General features: G+C 42.0%; 1 protein-coding gene across 6 annotated transcripts in view; it reads left to right on the forward strand.

Annotated features, from left to right (window-relative positions):
• Positions 1-27,330, forward strand: part of LOC119698372 (sodium channel protein type 5 subunit alpha-like) — a 215,350-nt gene that overhangs the window by 174,997 nt on the left and 13,023 nt on the right. For all 6 annotated transcript variants that reach the window (XM_038130203.1, XM_038130206.1, XM_038130207.1 and 3 more), the window contains 3 exons: positions 1,020-1,193; positions 17,794-17,916; positions 24,326-24,607. In XM_038130203.1, coding sequence (XP_037986131.1) covers positions 1,020-1,193; positions 17,794-17,916; positions 24,326-24,607 — 579 coding nt within the window. The remainder of the gene's footprint in view (positions 1-1,019; positions 1,194-17,793; positions 17,917-24,325; positions 24,608-27,330) is intronic.

Raw genomic sequence — 27,330 nt, forward strand, 5'->3', positions numbered from 1 at the left:
ACCCTCTCAAATTATGTTTCTTGCTGCCAAGTGCTCTGGGTCACATGATGGGATGAGAGTAATATGTCACAGCTTGGGTTATCCAGGTTATAGGGACTTGGGAGCAGCTTGTGTAACAGCAAAAGTAGCTGGGGAAGCAGACCATAATTTGACTTAGAAGCCCCAAAACAGGCTGCATATTGGCAAACCTGACACCAGGATCCTGCCTTTTATTTGACTTATGTTATAAAGTGAAGGCTAAATTATGAGACATCTTTATTTTCTTTCTTTTGGGAAGCTTATTGGTTTAGATCTTAAATATTTTAAAGGGGTTATTCAGTTCCTCATATTTGATACAGACACTGAAACTCTTTTCATAATGCTCTGCATGAGATTATTTGGAGAGACAGATGAGATGGGGAGATAGATACCTTGACCTTTAAAACATTATTGTTCTGCTAAGTGAATAATAATGAGCATTTCTTGAGGCAGAGAGCTGCAGCCACCTGAAATGTGATGGCTGAACAGAAGCCAGGGAACTCCAGTACTCCATAACACAGGCAGGTTAATAACCCAATTTGTCATCATTAGCAATAAGATCTATTTGGCTAAATGCAAGGGTCATATTCTGCCTCCTAAATATAGACATCCTGTGTCCTGGGACATCTGAGGTGCCTGGGTAGCATTGGCACAGCCAACAGGAGATGAGGCAGGATGAATCTGGGCATTTTGGAGTGGCACTCTGCTTGTGGGTTCACATTCCAAATTCAGGGTGCAGAAGCTCTTCCTGCACTGAAAGGTTGTCCAGCCAGTACAGCCAGTAGAGACTGGAGGGAGATAGCTGTGTCCATTGCAGGGAAAAGCTGAACAGATCTCTCAGGTCAGGGTCAGTCCTATTTGTGCCTGAACACTCTTTTTAATTGTAATGTTAAAATCACAGACTGTACGTGATAATTTATCAAATACAGACCTGCAGTGCAACACCCATGCTTTCCAACAGGGCTCAGGAGCAGTTATTAACCAAGCCTTTGTTCTTCCAGGCCTTTGAAGATATTTACCTTGAAGATCGAAAAAACATAAAAACCATGCTGGAATATGCTGACAAAGTATTCACTTACATCTTTGTTCTGGAGATGCTCCTCAAGTGGGTGGCTTATGGCTTCAAGAAGTATTTCACCAACACCTGGTGCTGGCTGGACTTCCTCATTGTGGATGTGAGTATCATTTTGGAACTACAACGTTTCTCGTGTTGGATTTTGCAGTGGGTGGGAAAGGGCTGTTAAGCTTGGCAGCTTTGCATCTGTGAAATGACAGCTGTCACTCTGATTCTGAGCATCAACCCTAGGCAGAGCCCAAAGGAGGTTTGGATGTGTAACTGTGCATCCCCAGGACCCAAAGCAAGCAGCAATGCTGTCAGCGGTGATGTGGATGTGTCGCCCTGCTAATCTGAGGCACATCCCCTTCCCATCCCCAGGAATTCTCCCTTTCCTTTGGCATTCAACATCTCATTCTATTGCTGGCTTTGGGTTTATGTACAAAATCACGAATGGGATGGGACTGCTGAGGAATGCACCTTGAGCTGTTTTATTTTCCAGCATCAGTCTCATTACACGGGACAATGGGAAGATGCCAGCAGCTCACATCCCAGGCAGCAGACCAAGACCTTTTAACTTACTTTAAAAGTTTTTTGACCAATCACACAAAGCAAAAGCACATTGACAGTAGTTCTGTCCAACCACTATAAGCACATGTACCTTTGGTAAACCAGTGCTTGCTTATTTCAAGTGCAATACCTGCTTGTAAGCCTTAAGATACAATGCACAGAGCTCCATTATTAAGCTTAGAACTTCCTAATACCTTGCTAGATATGCTTTTCTGTACTTTAGGGAGTTATTCTAGCCAAACAGACCAATATTCTATTTGTCCTTACATTCTACTTCTCATATAACTTTTATAGCTCTAATCACAAATCTGCTGTTTCTGAGGCTTGCCTTTTGAAGCTTTCCCAAAACCCTCTGATTTTAAGGATTCCCACAATTCCTCCTCTTGGTACAACTAAAAAGAAACTTTCATAACCGTGTCATTTATTAACTACCTTGCATTTCATAGCTTTACTATAGTCTATCTGTTTATTACTGGCTTAAAGGATCTTTTTTGCTGTGGAGAGATGAGCTTACCTTTAAGGATTAATTGCACTATTTTTTGCCACATTAAATGATATTTAAGGATTCCCACATTCCACACTCCCAGCTAGCACAAGGTCCAGCCACCTCAGCCTGCTCTGCCCATGACCTGGGCACACCAGTTTTCAGCAGATTAGAGGAGCTGTCCCTGGCGGAGCTCCTCGGCCAGGCTGCCAGCAGTGTGTAACAGTATGTTCAGTTCTGGCTCCCAAATATTTACCAGTGTAGGAGTCCAGGAGAAGGTGTGAAAAGTCCTCTTGGCAAAGTGTCTTCACTACTACAAAACATTGCAAAATACTCCAAATCCTTGAAATACCGCCACGCTGATTTCTACTGGTTTAAGGATAATCCTTAGAAGTCTGAACAAAAGGAAGCTCATGCCCCAGGGGTGTTGCTAGTACCAGAGCTGGCTCCTTCAAAGATTCACTTTGAATTGATGGGGGAATCTGCCAAATCTGGGAAAAGTCAGCAACACCGCGTCCTCCAGATGAAGTCTAACATTTCATCTCAGTGTATCAATGAGGAGGCAATAATCTCCCTGAGGCCACTTCTTATTAGCTTGAGGTATTAATGTGGGAGGCTGGCAGAGCTTTGCCATGATTATGTAATTTATTAAACTTCAGAGAAATTATTTTCCCCCATTTTACATCTGAACCTTGACTCCAGGGAAGAACTGCACTTTCTTTGGCCCCAGCCCAGGAGAGCACTTCAATGGGACAATTTGCTTGTTTGAAGTTATGGTCATGTTTAAGTGCACTGCTGGATCACAGCCTTTGGAAGCTTCTCCAGAGCTTTAATAAATTGATTTATGAAAAGGAAATTCTTTACATAAATTGTAGGTCATAAATTCTTCTTTGCATATATGCTTAGAAACCTTTTAAAGGGAAGGCACTCATTTTTCTCAGATTAGCTCCAGCAGAAAAGGAAGGCCTGGTTTAATTATTTACCCACAAAATTGAAATCTACCTGTTCCTAAGTTATAGCCTAGCTCTGAAAACTGTTCTTACTGTGATTTAGGTGACATAGCTTTTCTTTTCTTGTTCCTCCATCTCCAAAATGGGACTAATAGGACTCACCTAAAGTACTGGATGGGCTTCCAGGAATTTGTTGCTCGAGTTACTGTTTCAATGAACTTCTGAAGACTAGAAGGCCTGGATGAGGGATGAATATTGGCACAACCATAAGCAGAGGTCTTCCTGACGGGAGCAACCCTGTGCAGGATCAATTCACTGAGGCAGTTTGGAACTCTGTTAAAGTTTGAAATTAGCTGTACACCTGTAGAATAACATCTCATTAGCACCAAAGAGTGTAAACCCCAAACTAAACTAAATTCTGTCCTCGGCGTGCAAACCCCCCTTGGAACAGGAGCCACACAAGAACACAAAGTCCAAATGTAAATTAGGCGCATGTTTGCCCTTTAATGGTGGGGTTTATAAAGATGTATTGGAGAAGCAGCCACAGATGGCCTGGGAAGGGGGCTTCACCATCCCCTGTCACACATCCTATGGCATAAAACAGGGGGGACACCGGCCCTGGGACTTCCCTTGTCCCCAGAAAATAAACCCCAGAGCCTTCTTAGTGACCCAGAATATTTTATTTTCTCAACCCACATTTAAATGTCCACTTTGCAAGCTCCCAGTCCAACCCAAAAGTTGCTCCACCCTTGAGTTGTTTTGGTTGTTGATTGACTCTAGGCCATCACTTGATCTTTAGGGTTCTCAGTGAAAAAATCTTTTCCCCCTGCACTATTCTTTTCTTAAAAATATTTTCCTAGTGCAGATTATGAGAACCTGGTGCTATATTTTTAGCAGGTTTAACAGATGCTTTCCTCCTACCCTATTGCTAACCCTGCCACTCTGAATTGGCACAGTAATATCCTATAATTTTTCCAGCACACTTTTTATTTCAATTTGCATTTTCTTTTTGGTGCTTTGAGAACCAAATCACTGCAAGTGAGCTGCAGAAGGCAGTGAATGGGTGAATTAGCTGCTCCAAAAGAAGCAGATGAACCACTTGTCTGATTTTCTCAAATTTATTTGTTTAAAATTATTCACTTAAAAATTCCTGATCTGCAAATTATTCATTAGTGGTTTGGTATCAGTATTCAAAATTCAAGCTGCAATGGTCGATTTTTGATTGGACATGTGAAACCATCTCTCATCTGTGCTTTCTCATTGTACAAATGCAAGTCTGAATCTAATTTCTGTTTTGAATAATTCATAAAACTGGCTCAAAATTTGCATGTATTCACTATTTCTAAATAGGATTTGAACCCAGAGGGGTTATAAGCATATTGCTGCTGATTTTTATTTTTTTTTTTCTATCTATCCTGCCTTGTGAAAGACCTTTGACACTGATTTGGGCCAGTGGAACAGCAGAATCTCCATCTGACAGTTGTGGATTACTAAAGAAAATTCTGTTTTGCAATGCCTAAACATCAAAATACAGAGTAATCCACAAACTGAGCTATTTTTGCTGGATGTAGAATCCCTAAAGGATGATCTCTGGTAATGGGCTTCTCAGCATCTCAAAGAAGTGTGCTAGTGTAGCAGAGAGTGCTTTCACATACATTGAAATACAATAATGTCCTATTAACCACTCTGCTACAGATTTCTTTGGGAGGAAAGAGAAAGGGTTAATCAAACCACAAAATGCAGGCTCATTTCAGCTCAGGGCACCTGGGGAAGATGCCTTAGATGTCTGCTGGAAGTTGGGCATACTGAACAAACATCAACGTACATCCATACAAGTTACCCTGTGAAAAAGAAGTGTACTGCTAAAAGTAACACCCTTCTGCACTGCCAATATCAGCTCTCTGTGCTCATGAACTGCAGTGGTGAGCCCTCAATCCACAGCTCTTTTCACATGAGGGAAAGGCAGATTGCAGTATATCTGTGCAGACAGATAGAAGTGTAGACAGACATCAATATCACCATCGGGAATGACATTTATGCACAATCCTCTTTCCTAGGATGCATGGGCAAGTATTTCCATAAAGGACAGATATTTTCCAAGCATCCATGCAATCAAAACCTCTTTGAACAATACAGATTAAGTGAGGAGTGTGAACTTGGCCAGTGGCACCCAAAGTGAATGTTTGTGGGAACTGCTCTCCACCAGGCCTGTCCTGCAAAAGCAGAGAGAGATTTGAAACACGGAGCAGAGAGATTCCACCAGCTGTGCAGGCTGGTGTCGTGCTTGATGTTCCTTTCAATTGTTTCCTCTGACCTATAAATATTATCTTGAGCTTATCTAGCTTGAGCTTCAGCCAATTAATTCTGAGCTATGTCCCAGTCTCTGCTGACAGCGGATGGATTATTCCATTGCATGGTTGGTTTGGGAAAGACATCAGTCTGGGCTTAGCATCATTCAGAGTCAGGAGGTGTTGCAGTTAACAGCTTCTTCACTTGCTGCTCATGCACTGAAGGCAGAGGTGAGAGGCTGGAACCCCAGAGAAGCTGTCACAGAAAGCTCATGGGAGAGAGGTGTGAACTCCCAACTCATTAGTAAGAACACTCAGGAAAAAAAGTCACACCCAAGTTTCATTGCCTGTGGCATTCACAGAGAAATCCTCTTAAACCTGGACTAATGTCATCACTCCACAAAAGTCCATTATCACAAATCCATCATCTCCATTGCAGCTTTTGTGTTCAATTTAATTGACCAAATTAGTCTCAATCCAGGCTTACAAAAACCCAGCCTGATTGTCCTGTTCTGATTTCAGAGATGAGGGTTTCTTCGCCAATTCTTTCTAAGATTATCCTGTCTTTCAAGTCTTCAGGTGCAGAGAAAGCTATTTTCTTAAACAATTGCTTTGTTAGGGATGCTGGCAGCCTCCTTCCCCTCCAGCCATCTCCAGCAATGGATGGTCCTTGCACTATGTCCTGTAGCAGGGAGGGGAGAACATCTCTAATTCTCAGTTTTTGCCCTGATGCCCCACTAGTTTCTCTCCAGCTGGGTCACCAGGGGTGAAGGTTGTTCTTTCCACCCCTTTTCCATCTCTCCCGCCATGGAGGGAGGGGCTCACAAGAGTTTGGGGTGGTAGATCTGTCTGCAAAATAGCTCAAGCGCAGCTCAGCAATGGATTTGAAGGCCAGGCATCTCAAAAAATTATTCAACAAATCCACGAGGCAGGATTTTGTAGATGCTTTTATGGAAATGAAATTATATGTCTTTTTCACTCTCCTCAATAACTTTTGTGAGTGGTTCTAACACAGCATGTTTCTGGTGTTTGCCTGGAGCTGCTCAGTTGGTAACTAGAGATTTGTATTCCCCACTGAGCAGCTTCCCAAATTTCCTGTTTGCTGCCAAATTTCCTGTTTGCTTGTTTGAGATCTACTCATGGATGTTCGGGCATTAAATGCACCATCACTTTCCCTGAACACTTAAACAAAAATAAAAGTATTACATTTTCCAAGATAGTTCCTGGAAAGCACTTGCTCTAAGATTTCTGCTTCAAATACTTCACTGTCAGACAAGTTAAGAGGCAGCTAATAATCCTTGAATCTGAGATGAACATTTTGAAACAGTCTTTCTCTCCCTAGTTAAAATTGAATTGAATTAAATTATGCCCTTGTGTCGAATTGTCTTTAAGTGACAATTAAAAACTTGCTGTGTGAAGTAAATATTGATGGCTTATGATTACTTTAATTGTTTTTTCCATCTGTATTCCCTGTTGATTAACAAGGTGATTTCTGTTTGCTGTACCAGTAATTACACAATCTGCTGTAATAAGTCATTCCCAAACAGCACTGAAATCCAATTTGTATTCTTGGGACATTACCCTAAGAGCATGTGAATTTTGTCTAGTTTGTGTTCAGAAAGGCACACAGGAGCAGAATGACAAAAGTACAGCCAAGGCAAATTAAAGATAATATGTCTTGTCACTTGGAGCAGCATCTTAAGAGAGAACTTATTAGTGTTCTCTGTGAGCTGTCAGAAGTCCATGGGTACAACAGGGTATTATAACTTCAGGGTTCAGTTTTTGACTAGCTTTTTCCCAGTTCCTTGCAGCAAATGCACATGTGGGATTTGTGAAGTTGTCTCAGTGCACATTCTTCTGAGCCTCTCTGATGGCATAAAGCTCACAGATAACCAATAGGAGTGAGAGTCCCTCTCCAGAAGCCAGGGAGCCTGGTTTTGAAGAGAAAAACAAAAAAGAAAAAGGAAGAAAGAAGGAAAGAGAAAAAAAAAATACTCTTTTAGTACATATTAGCTAATTGAGGGTAAGTGAAAAGAAAAAAAATCTACATGAAGATAGGTGGTTTTAATGTGTGTTAGCAGGTCAGTCGAGGCTGTAAATCTCCCTGCTGCCACCCCACACTTTATCTCTACACAGCACATGCAAAAACATCCAAATGTCTGGTCTTATCTTGGTTTGCACCTCATGTTCATTACCACATGGATGCTGAGAGGGGACGACCCAAGCTTTGCCAAGAGGAAGCACAAGCTGAGTTTCAGACAGGGCACAGCAGGACAAAACATGCTGCAGCTGCAGGAAAAGGGGTGGAAAACAGAGGTGAGGAGAAAAGTCCACTGTAAGCCTAGTTCACCATCTGCCTGCACCTTGCAAAGTGGTTGGGAGATGAATAATTACTGCAAATGCTGAAGAATTTCAATTACTGAAGCAGATTTTTCAACTTTCAAAAGTGCTGTAAAAAACCCATCTCCACTCAGATTTCGCTGAGCTAGACTTACCAAACATTTTTATTTCTCAGAGTTATTTAAAGATGGAGCACTTTTCAATGTCCTTTTTTAGAAGACTATGCTTAAAATGAAAATAATTAATAAAATCCTGGAGTTCTTCATGCAGCTTGCTTGGCCCTTTCCATCAATGGGAGTGGAGCTGCCAAATTCCATGCACAGGGATGTTCTCCCTTGCATGGAAGAGCTGAGCTGGGAGAGACACATTCACTGTGTTTAACAATCCAAAGTCTCACAAACTCTCCAGGGACAGAGGGGGATGAGGGATTGTCCCACTGTTCCTCTCCCTGATGACCAGCACCTTTGAAACCCCAAGTTCCAGACCAAAAAAAATCATCTTCCCACCATCCAGGATGGTCAGGAGCTCAAGACTATCCTCCTGAAGAGGAGGAAAAAGGAAGAAATGAAGAGGTAAAAGCAGCCTGCAGATGGACAGGGATTCTTTGTTAGTGAGGGAGAGATGAGAGGAATTGGGATGAAACTTGAAAGCTGTGCCTTGGTGGTGTAGAGACTTTGTGCTGACCTCCTACCCTGGTATGGCTGACTTTGGGATGTTTGTGCTAAGTCAAATGAAGATTAACATTCCTACTTTTAGTAGGTACTCCTGCTTGTACCATTATCCTTCCTGGCAAAAGTCAGGGATCTTACAATTTTTCAGAGTCCCTCTCCATTCTGGAATATTTAATATGATATGGACACATTCAATACAATTCAGGATCAGTCAGGTTCAAGAACCCAACTAAACTGAGCTGATTTTCAAGCTAAGATTTTCCTGTTTCCCACAGCAATTTGATATTTTTTCATATTGATTTGGAACATCTGATTAAATAAATGCTTTAGGGAAACAAGCAAATCCAGAGCAGCACCTTGAGGAGGCAACACAAACAGATTTTTCTCTTTTGGTTTTGCTTGCTGCTTTGGTTTGGTTTGTTTGTTTCGGGGTTTTGGATTTCTTTGGGTTTGGGGCTTTTGTTAGGGTTTTTTTGTTTGGTTTTATTGTTGTTTTCATTATGTCATATCTCAGTAAGGTTGATCCTGATCCTGTCCAGAAAGAAACTTGCCTTCACCTCAGCACCTCAACTCCCAGCAGCTGGGATGGAAATGCAGCAGAGTCTATGGGGCTGAGCCCCAGGGAAATGTTCTGTCAGGAATCACTGCGTCCACCCCTGGCACGGTAACACTGCCTTCACATAATAAATAACAACCAAATCCACTCCTGACTTCAGCATTCAGCATCAGGAGGGCTCCCTGGGATGAAACAGGAGGTGGCTTTGGAGATCTTTTTTAGTGGAGAAAGTCTTTCCTCTCCAGCTGCCCTGAATCCAGGCTGTCTCCACACAGCATCTGGATGAGAGGCAGAACACAGTTGATGATGAAGAAATCGTTTTGCTCTAAATCATAACAGAAACACCAGACTTTTCAAGGCATCTGCACCTGCACAGCCACTGCAGAGGGAGCCCCTGGGACTTGGCCAAGCTTTGTCTGATCAAGTTACATCACATGATCCCCAAAATTCACAGGAATCCCTAGCAGGCTGCCCAGCGAAGTGGCACCAAGCCTGACAGAGTTTAGACAATGCTCTCAGGCACAAGGTGTGACTTTGTGGGTGTTCTGTGTAGGGCCAAGGGTTGGACTCCATGATCTTTGTGAATCCCTTCCAACTCAGCAGATCCTGTGATTCTTGATCCCTATCCAGTGCTAATATACTGGATGTCAAGGTGTGGCAAAGGTGCCTGTTTGCAGTAAAAAGGTGAATTGAGACAAGCTGAAAATCCATTTGTAAATGGCGATGGGGGAGGAAAGTGCAGATCAATAAGTCAGTTTGCTGCCTCGCTGGGTGAAAGCTCGCAGTCGACTCGCCCTCGGAAATTAGCTGAGGTTTAATTCTTGATTTCGGCCATCTGCCCTGGGAATTGACTGGAGCTGTTAGAAAAGCCTGAGCAGGTGTAGGGGAGGTGACAGATTAAGAGAACAGCAAGACATAAAGAGGTTTTTCAGGAAACCGCCAGGAAGCAATTAGGATGCAGGAATGATTTATTTAAAAGCATTTAACCCAACAAGAGTGACACATGCTGTTTGCAACAGGGCTGCCCTCTGAAAAGGAAACATTGCCTTGAAAAGCTTGGACATGAGGACCTAGAGACAAGCTGAGAACATAGAATATTAACAGAATTTTATAGCCTTAGTCTGAGTAGTAGATGGAGGGAAAAAAAATAAAAAGGTGGAAAAAAGTCCTAGAGAAATTAAAAAAAACCAACAACCACCAAAAAAAAAAAAAAAAGTGGTTAAAGGATGAAATAAATGAGTTTTTAAACCTGATAATAGGAAGTAGCACTGGGCTTTCCAGGAGATAATTTTTGTTTATAATTAATCTAGGCACTCATGTAGCCCATCATATTATAATATGTGAGAGCACTCCACGAGCAGTAATGAAGTGCTGCAGTGAGGGAAGCCCTTTGATAGCTCATTTCCAGACACATTTTCACCTCCAGGCCATGGAGCATCCCAGAGCAGCCTTAAGGAGTTTTTAGTCTTTACCTGAAGATGAGGGCTGTGATTCAAGGAAACAGGGAGCAGAGATGGGAATTTAGGTCACTTTAGTGTCTCTCTAGTGTCCTATTTTTAAGACTTTCCTTTAACTTTATGCCTTTCTTTCATAATGTGCAATTTCTGGATTGGCAGGTACAATCATAGAGTTTGGCATCTGTATGGCAGAAAATGCAGTGTCAGAATGAAAGGACAAAGGGATATTTAAAAAAAGCAAAATGACAATAAAAGTCTGCTGAGAAAGGGTGAATGCTGAAAGGAATACCAACCTCATTACAAGCTCCCTTTCCCCAACCACATTTCAGAGAGCCAAAAGAAGGTCCGTATATTTCAGTTTATTTGCAAAGTCCTGTTTCCCTGTAGGTTTTCCAGCTTGTATCTGGGGTAAAGACTGAATTTTGTTCCTTTTCAAATCAAGAGGAGAAACTTGTAACTTCAAGCCTGGCTCTGAAAGGTGCTGGACAGTGAAGAGGTCTTTGAGTGATCCTATCCTTGGCAGCAAATACAGGAGAGGCCAGGCTGGATTAAAAAGAGGCACCCACAGCAATCCAAGCACTATTTCTTCTATTTTTATTTTTTGTAAAAGGCACAATTAGAGAGGGAGAGACAGGTGTTTCTGGGGCACACAAAAAGCTATTTGAAAGCACCAGGAGCCTGCATTAGCTGGAACTGCTTATTTAAATAAGTGGCCAGAGCTTTCAGCTCAGCTACTGTGCTTCCATTCAGATGTCTTTTTAATTTTTTTTTTCCTGCTGTTCCCTCCCCTCTAATTTGAACAAGAAGGTTAATTTGATGAAATCCCTGGCTGCATAAAGCATATGCTGTTGCTCATACCAGGAAGGAGGTCTCCCCTTCTCCCTGAGACAGAGACTCACAGGGTCTCAGACGTGCAGCAGCAGGCATTTAGTGGAGATTCTGGTTGGTTTTAGGATTTATGTGATTATCCAAGGATGATTTTTGTTGTTGTTTAGTCTGAATTCCTAGTTTTCAGGGCTCTGCTATTAATTCACCTCAGTGGTGATCAGGGGTTAATTAAAACATGCAGTCTGTGCTGGGCAGTGCCTGCCTTGGAATGGTGCTGCTCAGGTCTCTCTGCTTCCAGCCTGGTCCAGTGGATGCTCCCAGGTTATCTGAAATCATGTTCTCCTAGGAATGAAAAGAAAAATAAATAAAAGAGAGAGAGAGAGAGGAGCAGCCTTTATTCCAGCTCAAACAGGTTATTCCAGTTTCTCCTTTGCTGTAGGAACCTCCACCAGCTCTGGGTGAAACACTGCTCCCAAACTTTGTGCCCTTGACTCCCTGTCACCCCCCATGGACTGGGAGTCTGCGGAGGTTGCTAATATGATATTAAAATGTGTTCATGTAGGGAGGAACCCACTGCTGCTCTAAATGCAATCAATCCTTGGGAAAAAAACCTCTGTGATCTTCTAATTAAAGACTTTTTCCCCCTCCTTGTGCTGCATTATCACACTCCCTACTTTGTAATTGTTTTTCTGCCACCTTAAAATTCTGTTCTGGTGGCTTCACTGGGTTTACATTGGTTTACAACACTGATTGCTTAGGTCACTGTCAGATAATGAAGGCACATAAAATTATTGTAGAATTTTATCTCTGTGTGTTCATGGTGAATAATTTAAATAGTCAGACAATGCTGCACATCTGTAACTGGTGAATGACTGTGAGACCAGCATGAGCACACTGGGAAATTAACACTACTCCAGTTACCACCTGGGCACGTACAAAAGTCATATTTCTTACCTTAAGAATGACAGAAATTCTGCAAAATAGTGAAATTGTGACAAGAAATTGGAAATTACTAAAAAAAAGGTTCTGTTTCCTAGACAAACTTTGAAGTGAATTATCAAAATTATTAAGGCATTCAGAAATTACTCTCATTAGAGTTACATTATGTATGTATTTATATAATTTATACAGCTATCAGTGAGGCTAACCTTTCATCAGAGATCCTTCTCTGTGTTCTAGCCCTCTAAATTCATTGATTCTTCTTGATTTTGCCCTGGAAACACATATGAATATCATACAGTGGGACACTCCAGACCCCAGCTAATGCCACCAAGGCACAAAGATTCCAGGAGATTGGCTTTCAAAACACCAGCCACAGGTTTGTTAACCCCCAGGGCTGGTATTTCTAGTGCCCAGTGGACCAGATTAAAAACTCTCATTTTTCCCTTGATCATGAGACTGAAAATGGCAACCATAAAAGCTGTGGGGGTTCATTTATCTCTCCCTTTGCCCAGCTCCAGGCGTCTTTCATGCAAATTATTATAAAATCTGTACAGATAAACTTGTGTGTAGATATATCTGGGGATATATAAATATGTGGGGATATATAAATATGTGGGAATATAGAAATAATGTGGGAATGTAGAAAAATGAAAGAATATAGAAATACAGGTCTATATTTCTTGACAATATTCTTATAGATACAAAGATAAAACTATCTCTGGGCAAAGAAAGTCAGGAATAGGGGTAAAAATCTTCCCTGAATTCCAGGATCAGAGAGAGCTCCACCCTCTCTGCCTGTCTATGATAGCAAGAAGATGAATTGTTTAGGTAGGATCCACAAGGCTTTGCCAGGAGCCTAAGCTTTGCTGGAAAACTCTGCCATTGAGCTGGGCAGTAAATGCTGACTCTTTCAGGGTTTCCACTCTTTTGGGCTGGAATAAATTTTGGGAAGTGTCTGCCAGCACTGAGGCTGGGCTCTTGGCTGTGCTGAGGTGACACAGGGAATGCAAAAGGCAAGAGTTAATGAATTGAATGACATCCTAGGCCATGAGGTTAGTGAGACCTGTGTGCCACAGGCTGAAGTCTGTGGAGGCAGGATTGCCCACACTGATTTATGAGGACCTTTCTGCCCCTCAGGGACCCTCATTGCTGGCCAGGTCATGCACTGGACAGAAAATTCCAGTGACAGCATTCTGCTGGTGTCGCAATACAACACAAAATGAATGACACACGCTGAGATGTCCAAGGCAAAAAAAGGGACATTTATTTCCAGACCTCCATATTTACAGAATTCCAAAAATGACCATGGATTGGAGGATGAAATTGCCACCTCTCCAACCACACTGGTCAAACCAACAGTCCATCAATTCTCTCCTCCTCCAGAAAGGAATGCAAAACAATCATTATTTACATGAGAAGTGTGTGAGAAACTCCATTACAAAAATGTAAACATCAGAAGGCTTAGAAGAACTTTAGAAGGACATGCTGGAGACTTCAGGGACACCAAATGAGCAGCAAGTCAAGGGGATAAGGAACAGTCTAGACCCAGCACAGGGAAATCATTCCCTGATTAAGTTAAATGGAAAGCTGTGAAAGCTTTAGTAAGATCAAGCAAGCTCTGGAAAGACCTCCAGGGGAAATGCTTGAAGGAAATGGGAGCTGTGATAAATCTGCTTGGCTCAGAAGAAGTGCACAGGAGGATGAGGGATTCCACAGCTTACCTGTGACCTGCTGTAAAAAAGGTGAAGTTGAGGTCAAAGCTCAAGGTCAACAGCAAATTGGGTGTTTTATGGGAAATGGTTCCAAGCAATAGTGAATCCTTAGGATTCACTTTGTCTCCACCACATTACAGTGCTGCTTCAGGGGTAGGTTTTTACAAAAACCTACAAAACTATTTGCAAACAGGTACTGAAAAGATTAGAAATGTGTGTGTGACTTATTCTGAATCTGGAGGTTACACTGACCCTAGAGGTGTTTTCTGGGTGCCAGCACATTTTTGATTCTGAGCATAGCACAAAGCAGAACTTTAGAGCAGCTCTGGGCTGCATAGCCTTGCAACAGTAAAAAAAAAAAATAACAGAAATAGCTGACTTCACCTTTTGTTGTGATTATGTGGGGCAGTCAGCACCAATTTTGAAAACTGCTTGATTTTTTTTCCTAAAAATAACCTTCTGGGTCACTTTTAATCAAGTCCAAATGGCCAAGTCCCTGCGTTGGTAATTCTCCTATAAATAAAATTTGACAGGGATACCTTCAAAACCAACATCCAAGCATTTAAACAAGTTGTCTCAAACTCTGTTCTGACTCCAGCCTTGTAGATCATTGCCAAATATCACACAGCTTCATGACCTAATCCTCTGCAGAGATATCTAATGCTGTGTAAATCTGTGTCAGGAGGGCAACACCACCTGTGATGTGTTTCAGGGTGACATTTGTGGCTCTCAAAAGAAAATGGGAACCCACTCAGATCCACTCCAAAGGAAATGAGAACCCACTCAGATCCACTCCAAAGGAAATGAGAACCCACTCATATCCAAGTCTGGTCTTGCAGGATTTGAACCAAAAAGCTTCTGCCTTGGCAGAAAGGGCAGTTATGGGACACAAATCCAGGATGAGGGAGAAATTGTGCAGATGCTCCAACCAAAGCAGTTTGAAAACCTTGATAAGATCTGATTTTCAGTCATCATGGGTGAAACTAGCAAAGAAGGGTGTTGGGTAGCCTCTATTTAATTTTCATGTAAGTATCTGCATTTATTTTACAGATCAGTTTTACAAATTAGTGAGCTTCTCTTGGTATGTGAGTGTATGGATCTTGGTTTCTGTCTCTGAGCAAACAATCATTGAGCTGTTCTTCTCATACCTTCAGCCTTTCTGGATAGAAACCTCCAAGGCTTTATGAGGTTAAGAATGTTTTCTACACTCAACTTTCCACCAAAGACAGAAATATGTGGCACAGTGCTTTTCCTATCATGATTTCTCCTTCATGCCAGTTATTTTTTGGACTTTTAAGACGACTTAATGGGATGGCTTTAGTATATAACTATGGTGCACATTTGCTTACTGCTGTTAGACAAATCCTCAGCCCTTTACCATTATTTAGGCAACATTAAGTTAGTGGGAAGAGTGAATAAAAGGAGGATTTGAACTCTGTATTGATGCAGCTTCAGCATACAGGATGTGAACCAGGCTGGTGAGAAACAGGAAGGCAGAAAATGGCTGCATTGGTGAGCTGAAGAGGGTTTTTAAGTTAAAACCAGATTTTTTTCTTCAACTGTGAGCATTGAGTGAGCAGGATTGAAATCCCATCACTCCTCCAGGTGGAAGGAGCATGTCAAACCTGTGGCATTGCTTACTCTAAAATGACTTAGGCATCATGCTCAAGTCACAGGTTCAGATCTGCTGTTCCAGAGATGGAAGCCAAGGATTGCTGGTGATTTTTACTTCCTCAATGTCTATGAAGCCCCGGACATCAGACCTTGAACCCAGTCTGCCTGTCTAGTGTGATGTTCTTACAGTGCACTCAGCACCAAAAGGCAGAAGGGTTTATAAAGCCTTTCCTTCTGCCCCAGCTGTTGGGTCTGTAGACAGGAGGTGAGTCTGTGTCACACCTTGTTAAAGAGTGACAAGTTACAGGGTGACAGCCAGCCTCTGTGCCACTTAGTCATCTGCAGGAGAGTGGCTGACTTATCCTGGCAGAAACCCCAGCTCAAGCTGGGTGTCTCTGAGACCTCCTGCCCTTAGTCACCCAAATGACACAATAAAGCCATCAGCAGGTAAATAATTTAACAAATTGAGTGAGTTTTTACAAAGTGCTTAGCTGTGCCGACAGCACTGGAATGTAAATAAATGTATATCCAGGAGAAAAGCTGCTCCACAGGGGACACTGTCTTGGAACTTAGAGACCAGGCTGGTCTTGCCCTGATTTATCCCAGACCTCTGGGTGATGCTGGGCTGGTCAACCAGCAGTGTGCTTCAGAGTAAAAATCATCCCATCCTAAAATTAAAGGAAGGTTATCCTCAAGAGCTGTCAGTGTTTAAGGTGGTGCTGGAGTTTCCTAGCACCTATTTTTATAAAGTAGAGGAGTCCCTGCTTTTAGGCTTAGCTGCTATCTTGAAAATGGCAACAGCCCCCACTCCTCACAGATGAGCTTTGCACACTCCCATTGGTGAGTATGAGATATCCAGTACTGTGATAACTGGGGCTGTGAGAATGGTAAGTAAGAAAAAAAACCCAAACAAATTAAAAGGAAGATAAGTAATACACACAGGTTTCTCCTTCTAAAAATATAGTATTTTGTAGTGTGTGGTGATTGATTCTGGTTGGGTTTTTTTGTTGTTTTGGGCTTTTTTAATACATGCAAATTGGCATGATACCTACAGTGCTGGAGAGCTGTTTGTTTTCACTCTTTGCTCAGTAAGATTTCGGGCTGTGAACACTGATTTGAGCGTGCAGAACCCTGTTGCTCCATTTGTTCATAATCTCCACTGCCACTCAGTTCATTCAGAATCCAATCCTGTGCCTGATACCACCTACATTTCTGACCAACTAGGGCATTACAAAAGCTCTGAGAACATGAAGAGCATGGGAACCCCTCCATGCTGCTTGCAGATTCAGGAAGTTAATTTCAAAGTACTCTTTGAAAGGTGTGAACCTCAACACTGAGCACCTGTCAAATTTCCATCTCCTTTAGAGACTGTGCAGAAACCACAAAAAGTGAGTAAGAGCAGAATGGAAGAGCCATGCACATCATTCTAAGGTCTGTGGTACAGTCATGTCTGCCAGCAATGTAGGAGACTTGCTTCTAATCACTTAGTTAGAAGTGAAGACTAGTGATTAAATGTAAATACCAAAATCCTTTATCTCTGCTGGAAAGGGTTAACTGTGCTTTCTTCCAAAAAACTCTCAATTGTAACACTTACCTGACTCATTTTTGGGTAGTGGAACTTACACACACCTCGGGGAGTGCACAGAAACAGCACTGAGGGGTGGGTCTGTTATGGTGATCTTTTTTTCATCCACTTTGTGAAGGATCATCCTTTCTTCTGTGTGGTTCCAGTGTAATGGCTCCTATTTAAGACCTTTTTTCCCCACTGTCCCACTAACCAGCTCTTTCTTTCCAGGAAGGAAAGCCAGAAGAGAAGGAAAATATAGTGAATATTTTCGCCCCTGACGTTGGGGGAGAGAATGATGAATCTGACTCCATCTTATCAGAAGCCTAATTAATTACTTTATTATACTATATTATTCTATATTATATTACACTATATTAAATTACATCTAAACTGAATCTGCCAAGCACTCAGCTCTGCACACAACTACCCAGAATCTCATGACTCTCAGCCGACAGTCCCGACACACACACACACACACACACTTGGCCCTGATAGGCCAAGGAGACAAAACCCCATCACTGTGGATAAACAGTCACCATATTGCATTCTGCTTTTGCACAAACACAGGCACAGCAAATGATAAGAATTGTTTTTCCTTTCTCTGAGGTTCAGAGAATGTGAATTTTAGAAATATTCTTGGGAAGAACTGTGCCTCGCTTTTCTCTGTGAAGAGAAATGTGACAACAGGAGAAGGTCAGGAGTGTTCTAACGGGTTGCATTTTCACTTTGTGTCTCCATCCAGGTCTCTTTAATCAGCCTGGTTGCCAACACTCTTGGATACTCCGAGATGGGACCCATCAAATCCCTCCGGACCCTCCGTGCCCTGCGGCCACTGAGAGCCTTGTCACGGTTTGAGGGGATGAGGGTAAGAGGACACAAAGCATCCCTCAAAGCTCACCTTTGTGTGGATCAAAGTGTAACAGGGGATTGCTGCACCCCTCAAAGCTCACCTTTGTGTGGATCAAAGTGTAACTGGGGATTGCTGCACGTGGCTTTGTCAGCCAAAGCAAATGAATGACAGTTCTTTATCACGGCAACAAATCCCTCCTGGGTCTTGGTTGTATCATTGCATCTTTATCCTTGGTTGTATTTAGTGATAAATTAATCCTGCTACCTAGCTTGACACACTACACCTTAAAAAAAGCAGCTTTTCGGATGAGGAAGCATCTGGTTATCAACTACCTCTGCATTGTAAGGTGCATCAGGGGAGCAGCCAAGCTAAAGTTTGCTCCCTGTTTTGACATGTGTTAAAATGAGAGTGATTAGAAAGTTCTTAAGGACATTTTCACTAATAATTAAAGCAAAAATTAGAAATGCTAAAGATAGGGAACGCAAATGAATGAATGATTTTTTTTCCCCTTCGAACAGATTGCAGTTTTAATGAGGAATGTTGGGATTAACATTAAAATCATGCAGCTTGTGCTTGTTGCTCCATCTTGTGCATCCATCTCTTTCTTTTCTGCATTCCTTTGCCACCGTGGCTATATTCCCACAGCATACCTGTTTATTTGTTAAGTCTACCTGCAAACAAGAATCAATTATTGTTTAGATAAGCACTTTATTTAATTCCTCACACCACGCATGACTTGCAGGTGGTGACAGCTGTGTTCTGTGTGAGCTGAGGTTGCTGCTAACCTTGCAGATTGCATAGCAAGGTAAAGCAAATCTGTGACAAAATTCTATGTCAAATTATATTGATGTTCCCAAATCTCTCTGCTAGGCCAAGGAAAATGCTACATATTTCACAGTGATGTATATTCAGGGTATAGCTTTCCTGTAGACAAAATTTTGGTCTGAATCATCAGTGACTAAATGTGTATTTCATGCACTGATCTCCCAGCAATGAATTATTCGCATTGCAATGCTCTCACAGCAAGAGACTGAAAGCTGGAGAGCCTAAGAACTGAGATGAGCCAGGAAACATCACCATACAACAGTGTAGGAAAGCCCCACGTCCATTCTTTTCCTCTTCTGTGGATGACCAGATTTGGCAATATAACACTTTGCTCCAAAGATTTTGTGATTAGCTAAATCATATTATTTTTGTGGATGAAGATGAGGCAAGTATAGTTGCAGACCACCTCTGTGTTAGTACTTAGGCAAAAAGATTCAAAAGGCTCTGATTACCCAGGCACCCAAACCTGAATTGCTTTGATCATCACAATCTTTCCAGCAGTCAGGCAATATTTTGGAGGTAATTGACCAAATAACACAAAACCAAAGTGCAAAGGCTCAAAGCGAGGTTGCACTACTGACAATAATTAAAGATCTCATTCCTGTCATTTGATGACCTCACTCTAGGTCTTTATTAAACATTCAGAGATGGAACTATTTCAGCATTCATTATCAGCAAAAGCAGTAGTTCAACTAGCAGAGTGATTTGTGCACAGATTCTCTCAAATCAGTTTAGACTTGGCTTATGAAGGCTTAGCTTTTACTGGTGCATTTACAAGCCCAAGCAAAACTCAGTGTGTTCTAAGCTGACATACAAATTGTTTACTCATGGTTTCACATCAGTTTAACTAAATTGGATTCAAACCTGAATAGCAGTGGGGAAATGAGCCAAAAACATCAGAAAAGCATTAGTAGAACAGACAAAAAGTAACATGAAAAACTCCTCATTTTTCTCTGAGAATAGCAAGAGGCTGGCTTGGTGAAGATCTTAACATGGATCAGCCCAGCAAATTTCCTTCCCAGCATGCTCATTCTTACAGACCCCTCTGTCTCTGACTCAATATCCCCTTTTCTTTCCTGTACCATGGCTGCAGCTGAAATATATTCAGTCATTCTGAGCTATCAGAGGTGGTGAATTAGCTTGTAAACCATGATAAAGTATAATTGAGAATACGTGCTATTGGAAAAGCAAATCATTTTAGTTTTAGTTTGTCTAACCACACTTAACAAGACTAGGGACAGTTAGACCTTTCATTATTAGGAGTTCATATGCTCCAAAATGCACAGGAAAATTGCCAGCACAGTGATGGATTAAATAATGATAATGTTGAGAAGCAAACACTGACAGTGAAAAAATAATAATAGTTTGTTTTGTTATAATGCCTCTTTCTTGAATAACTGAAACATGTCTGCAGGGCTAGAACAGAACCAAGAAAGTTCTCATTTACTGCAGAAAGAGACTTATTTCATTGATGCTGTGCCTAAATTTTGGAAGCAACTTTCCCTGAGACAAAGGCACAGAGTAGCCCTTGGGTGGCCAAGAGGACCTGTTGCCATCAGACCTCAGTTCTCTCCCTATCTTCAAACAGTCTGGGAGCTCTGCAAGTTTGGCACAAGTCTCAGCAGCTCCTATGCCATGAGAGGTCTGCAAAATAAGGATGAACTGCTGCAATCCTGCCCCTCAGTCCTCAGGAAAAGACCCCAGAAAGACCAAGATCCCACCTGACAGGACTGTAGACTCAGAGGCTTTACAGTCATGAGCCCAGAATAAAGTACCTTAGATCAGCCTGTCCCAAATAATGACATCTCTCATGTCTCCTCATTTGTTGTCCATCAGGGAATTATTTCAGAGGTGGCACTTCCCTGCAAGGGAGGCTATTTTTGAAGGATGTATTTACAGTATTTTAGGCAGTATTTTAGAAGGATGAGGGGGATGATGAGAGACCATTTAATGTGAAAATGATACTGGGTAAAGTCATGGTGAGACTGCTACAAGATGTATGCAGGAAAGAAACAGCATAATTAATGCTAGTTAGCATGATTTCATGGGAATAGTTCTTGTAAAACTGATATGGGCCTTTGATTTGATTACAAATTATGCTGATGACAGTGACTGTGCTGATACTGAATCCTTGGATTTCAGAAAGGAATCTGATACCATGAGATATTGTGATGAAAACATGAGCTTTGTACCGAGACAAGTAAACACATTTTGAAATGGCTGATGGATCTCAAAAAGTAACTGTAAGCAGTGACTACACTGTAAATTTGGTGATGAGCATCTCAGGGTGAGGTATTGTTCAGAAAGAGACCCATCTTTAATCTGTACTTCAACAGCATCTGGAAGAAAATATAAAATCTTTGCTGGCAGCACTCAAAATCAGTGTAAGTGAAATTACAGATAAGGGAATTATGCTGGCTGATCTGGATCACAGTGAAAAATAGATCTGTTGTACAACACACATTTTAATAAACCCACATACATTGGCTACCTTGGGAGGAGGAATGTAGGTCACTCTGGGGGATGTTTCTTGGAAAACAGCAGCTGAGAAGGACACAGGGATCAGCATGACTGTTCACCAGGACACAAGTTTTGGGGCCAGTCTGACAAATGAGGTGACTGTTGGAATCCCTGAATATGCAGGGGAATAACCCAGGAAACAGGGGGACAGTGCAGTGCTTTAACACTGAAATTCCATGAAAGGGCTGGAAAGGGGGAATTAAAAATGGGAAAGTCTCTGCAGGGAACTATGAGTGTGATTAAAAATCTGAAAGAAACATGATAGCTACAAGGAAGCTCTGATTTTTTAATTACCCAGAGCAATGCACAGTGGTAACTCCCCCCCAGTGAAGATGGGAATGATAGAAGACATCTGAGAGCAGATGCCTCAAATTCAACAAATTCCACCTAAAAATGCAGCAACTGCTTCTAAAACTGAGGACAAAGGGCACCAGGAACAGATTATCTAATAATACATTTTTTCCTCCATTATTTGACATCATGACACTGTAAATTAGATGTCTTTGCAAAAGCTGTGCCTGAGCTTCACTGGGAGTTATAGTCTGGGTCTGAAATCACTGTGGGGAGTCTGATGGGCTCTATCAGAGCAAGGGGAGGATTAACTCATCGTGCAAGTCTATTTCTGGATTAAAAATCTGAATCAGCTTTGGTTGAGGAGGTGGCCTGTGCGATCAGGAGAGCTGAGGACCAAACACAGGTTATGGATTGCACACTGTGAGTTAGGGCAGAGGGTGGCTCAGTTTCTAGGCTGTCCCTAGAGAAGTCACCTGGAAGGTGGTTTCACCTGTAAAGGTATTGATGGAAACCAACAAGCATGAAACCTTTTCTACACATGGACATATGTGCTGCTATTCCAAAGTGCAGCAGAAATTCCTCCCTTTCCATGGCAAGATATGCAGCTGAACTTTTAATATGAGTTTATGATAATGACCTGCCTTTAATGTCTCCAGGTCTTCCTCTCACTTGTCTCAGTGAAAAACAAGAATGCTCCCACCAGAACAAATGGCATCACCCTGGTGTAAGAGCAGAAGCAGCGAGGGAAGAATGAACCCCCCTGTTAATAATTCATTCAGAGAGGTGTTGCAGGATTTGCTCCAGCCTTGTGCCTCGTTTTGTTATCTACAGGCCATTGAACATAACTCAGCAGAAGGGAAAAAGCAGGATGTGGGCATGGCCATCACTTGTACTGCTGAAACCTGGGTTCAGCAGCACATGTAACACAAATGCATGTGTTTTTGCTGGCATGGGTTAAAACTGAAGAAAAATATTGTTGAGCAGAGAAGCAATTGGAAACTACTTTCACAAGAGCCAAGACTATATCCAAACAAGCCCTTGATTTGGAAATTATTTGGCATTTTGGTTAACATGGTAAATTTGGTCTAAAAATGATGAGGCTAGAAATTGATTGACGTCCAAAACTGAAAGATAAAATTAGCAAACAAACAAAACAAAAAAAATCTGAGAAAAGTCATCAGGAATGGGCCTATACAGAAAAACAAAACAAAACAATTGGTGAAACAGCTTTTCCTGTGTGAAAATCAGCTTCATTCATAAATGCACAAAATATAAATCTGAGTTTTGGAAGATCTACATAATTTTGTATTGTGTGCTGTAGAGGAAGCTGCTGCTATACATGCATGAAAACCATCTCACTCCTCTGGGTATTTTTCTTCCACAGCAATGCAAAAATGATGGAGAAGGGAATGTTACATTATTAGCTTGTCAGAAAATTGGACACTAACACAAGAGAAAAGAAGAGCTGACATTTTCCATAATCACATTCACCAATTGAATAAAGTTTAATTTTTATGGATCAATATCACCTTGTCTCACTTTCAGAAATGTAGATGGAGAAGAAGAAGAGCTGAGTGGCCTCCTATCAGATTTTAATCTCCAAAGTATGAGACAGGGATGGAGAGAAATTCATGTTGTGGGGCTGGTGTCTGCAGCCGTCTGGGAGGCAGCATTGCCTGCACCATGCAAAGGCAGCATCTCCAAAGGCTGTGAGCATGGAGAAACCTGGTTGGCATAGGAAAGGAGAAAACTACATTTTGTGACAAAGTTGTTCCCTCAGAAAATGTCTTGCATGGTGTGACTGTTGGAATGTCCTGTGCAGGACTGGGAACTGGGACCCTTCCAGCTCAGGATATTCTGTGATTGATTCTTTAGTGATCTTCTCTGGTTCTTCAGTGTAAGATTTGATGTGCACAGATGCCTAAACCACCTTAAGCCCCAACAGTGCTCAAAACAGCAAATGATGTGCACCTTGCCTGGGTGATGTGGTGGTATCACAGTCCTGCATTCAAACCTGCCAGCTGTGGAGGATCTCTAGATGGCCTGAACTTTGTGTTTTTTCTTGACTTCAGCATGGTGTCCATTTCCAGTGCCATCGTCCACATACCTTAAAAGCTCCTTCTGCTTTTTGTTTTAATGTATGATTTTATGCAGGGGTTTACAGCCCTGCCTGGGTTAATGTGTAGGAATTTTACAGCATTATACATGGGGGGAAAAAAAGCATTTTTTGTTAAATTAGAATGATTTTGCTCATTTAATCATGCATACTGATCAGATAGGGGAAGCTGGCTTAGTACAGTATGTCTCAATCTGTTATTATTTAATTAAGCAAAATTTATCACAGCTATAGTTCACAACCCACTGGCTACAGAGGCCTGAGTGGATTCAAAGATTTCAGAAAGCTTTTTTTCTCCCTTTTTGAGTCACTGTAGTGCACCCCAGCCATTTCCAATTAATCACATTATTATTATAGTTTGACTGAAATGTACTATCTAGAAAGATCTGAGAGGTCAAGATGACTTCTGAATTCAGAGATTCCTCTTGAAAAAGCATCAGCCCTTGGGTGGGATGTCAACAGATTCTTTCCTTGAGTACCAAAAGGAAAAAATAGTCGTTTTTGAAGCCTTTAGAGATGATCTGGCTCCTTAGGTGGTGTCAGTGCTTGTCCACCTGTCACCATGTGAGGGTTCAGACTCATTAATCAAGGGTGCACAACAGCTTGTTAATGAAGTGTCCATAAAAGTGCTGATATTAATTCTGTTTTCCCTTTCTTGCTTCCCTCCAGGTGGTGGTCAATGCCCTTGTGGGAGCCATCCCCTCCATCATGAATGTTCTGCTCGTCTGCCTCATCTTCTGGCTCATCTTCAGCATCATGGGAGTGAACCTCTTTGCTGGGAAGTTTGGGAAGTGCATTAATAAGACAGAAGGAGATATGCCTTTGGACTCTAAAATTATTAACAACATGAGTGACTGCATACTTTACAACGTGTCAGGCACGTTTTACTGGACAAAGGTTAAAGTTAACTTCGATAATGTTGGTGCTGGGTACCTGGCTCTGCTGCAAGTGGTAAGTGTGGCCACCAGAAACTCATGGGCAGATGTTGCTGGTTCTCACTGAAACCATCAGCTTAAAAGCTCAGGTTAACCTCTGGGCTTTTCTGGGTGTCTCAGGACAATAACTTTTCTCAAGCGTAAATAAATCACATTTTGTATATTAACTTGGCCTAGAGATATTATGGCAGTTCATGGTTTTAATTTGGGTTTCTGCTGCTGTGTCACTAATACAGTTCTCTGGGAGGTGATTGGACTATTGAGGTGAATTAAAGACCATTTTGTCAATGTTGTAATCCAGAGCAAAGTTCACTTCCAGAAAAGAAATCTATGAAAGAGGTAGAACTGTCCATGCAGACAGAGTGCACTGGCCCTGCTGAACAGCCTGGGAATCCACTATATCCTGCTGGGAAAAAAATGAAGTTTTAGTGCCTTCTGTTTCCCAACTGAAGTTACTGCATGAAGCTGTAGTTTTAATTTATGGCCCTCTGCTCACTTTCCATTTTCAAGAAGGACGCTGGTGCCTCACCTTGTGTCCACCTGCTAAAATAATGATTCAGATTGAATCTAGCTGTGGGTCATGGTGAAGATCAGGTTGCTGACACTGCCCCCAGCCCAGCTTCTCTGGGAAGGTGGCAAGAGCATGGCAGAAAAGAGACTGCTGAGGGTCAAAGTTGATGGCAATATTTGTGCTGTAAAGGCAGAAGGAAGCCACTTCTAGAATCTTCCCACCATCAAATTTAAAAGACAGATAAATGGGTTGTATGCACTGAGATTCACTGTGTTTTGACATAGGACAACCTAACAGACAGAACCACAGGGGAGGCCACCTTGTCCAAGCCCTGCTGCTGGACTGCTGGGTGATTTCAGACAAGTTGTTTTTGGTTTCAATTCCATAGGCCCCTCATATAACGTAGTGGTTATGATGCTTATTTCCATTGTACCTAATCTGGAGCCAAATGATGACAGGGGCTGGATGTGCGCTTGGAGTGTTTGCTCATTGCCATTTTTGCATGCAGAGTTAAAGCTCCTTGCTACGTCTTTGGACAGGGAGCTTTCTTTCTTGAAACACCTGTGATGGCATCCCTCAATTCTGGGATAAAAAATTGTGTTCTGGGAGCTCAATTCATTTGTCCCCTATAGAATTCACCCTTTGCAATGCAGCAGGGTACTGCCCTCAGCCCCCTCCTGCCCTTCCAAAGGGGCCCAGGTCCCCATCAGATCTGCCAGCCCTTCTCCTTCCCCGGAAGAGAGTTTGTTTTTCTCAGATCTGGTCTTCTCTGTCACAGATGCATCGAACTGCTCCATGAAGCAATTTTCCTTTCTGGTAGAAGTCCTTGTTCTTATGTGTGCAGTTCCTGGTACACAAACACTTGAGTTTGAGATCTTCTGATCGCTGCCCATTGAGTTTTTCTTTCACACCCTCTGGAAAGCAGAAACTTTGGAATGGGCACAACCACTTTTGATTCTTTCCATGACATAAACTTGCTGAGACTGAGAGCTTTTATCTGTTGCACGTAATTATGATATTCAGCTCAGCCATGCAGAGTAGATTATTTCACTTTGAATGCCTTTAATTAGATTTTCTGTTCTAAATAGTGTTTTCTTTGTCTTTCATTTAGACATCCAATGTAGATGAGCAAGAATTTCCAGGTTTAAAATATTGTGCTTTACCTGAAGTTTTTTAATTCCTGTGATTACATAACAATTGCCTACTTAATTTTTTTTTTGAGGGGGGGAAGCTCCATCAGAGAGGTAGCTGTTCCTTCACCATTTATTTTATAAGAATCAAGCTCCAGTTTTCTGAAAATCTTTAGCTTTTCATAAGCTGGCATTTCTTAAGGAATATCCTGAAGCAGTATTTTCTAGTCACTTCTGCTGGGATCAGTGGTGGCAGAAGAAACATAACTGATTGTAAGGTGGATCTCAGCACACATTTGAAGAGAAGGGGCTAATACTGCTCTTTTCCAGTTGAAAATGGATTTGATGACCCTACAGATTTCTTTCAAACCTGTGATTTTGTATTGGGTAGGAGAGAAATAGATTTTTAGTCGCAAAAGAAGTGTTATAAACCAAGGCCTGGTCAGGCTGAACAAACTGGTTTTAGCAGGAAATCAGGTAGGATTTCTATGACAGGTGGCAGCTCCTTCTTCACAGAGGAAGAGCAGGAGCCAGATTCCATTAGGGGGTTGATTTTGGCTTTAATCCTGCACCTGGAGCTCTTATGTCTGCTGCTGACCACAGGCAGTAAAGTGAAAAGGTGACACACACAAAGAAGGGGCACAAACATCTGCATCTCCTTTGCCAGGAGCGTCGGTCACAGGCGCCCCTTGCCAAATATTCTCCATAAGGGCTCACATTTCATGGGCAAACCCTCGTGGGAAATGCAGGGGCTCTGCTGACAGCCCAGCTCTCCTGGAGAGTCAGACACCTCTGTGCATCCCTGTGCACAGCAGGGCAAGGAGGAGATAAGCATTTGGGTTACAACCCGCCAGGATCCAAAACATGAGCGTTCAAGTGCGACTTGTCTTTTGGCTGCTGACATTTTCAACTGCCCCAGCACGGATCTGAGTGGCTCTGAAGTTCCTTTGAAATGCCTGCAAATCCAAATGGAAATGTGTAAAAGAAATCTGCTCAATGTTCTGTATTCTTCAGCAGCGTATTTTAGGACATGAGTCTGCCCACAGGAAAACTTTCTGCATTAAATTTGCCCCAAATGTCTTCTGCTCTTTTCCTACC

This window comes from Motacilla alba, chromosome 2 (assembly GCF_015832195.1).
Source record: "Motacilla alba alba isolate MOTALB_02 chromosome 2, Motacilla_alba_V1.0_pri, whole genome shotgun sequence".
Taxonomy (NCBI): domain Eukaryota; kingdom Metazoa; phylum Chordata; class Aves; order Passeriformes; family Motacillidae; genus Motacilla; species Motacilla alba.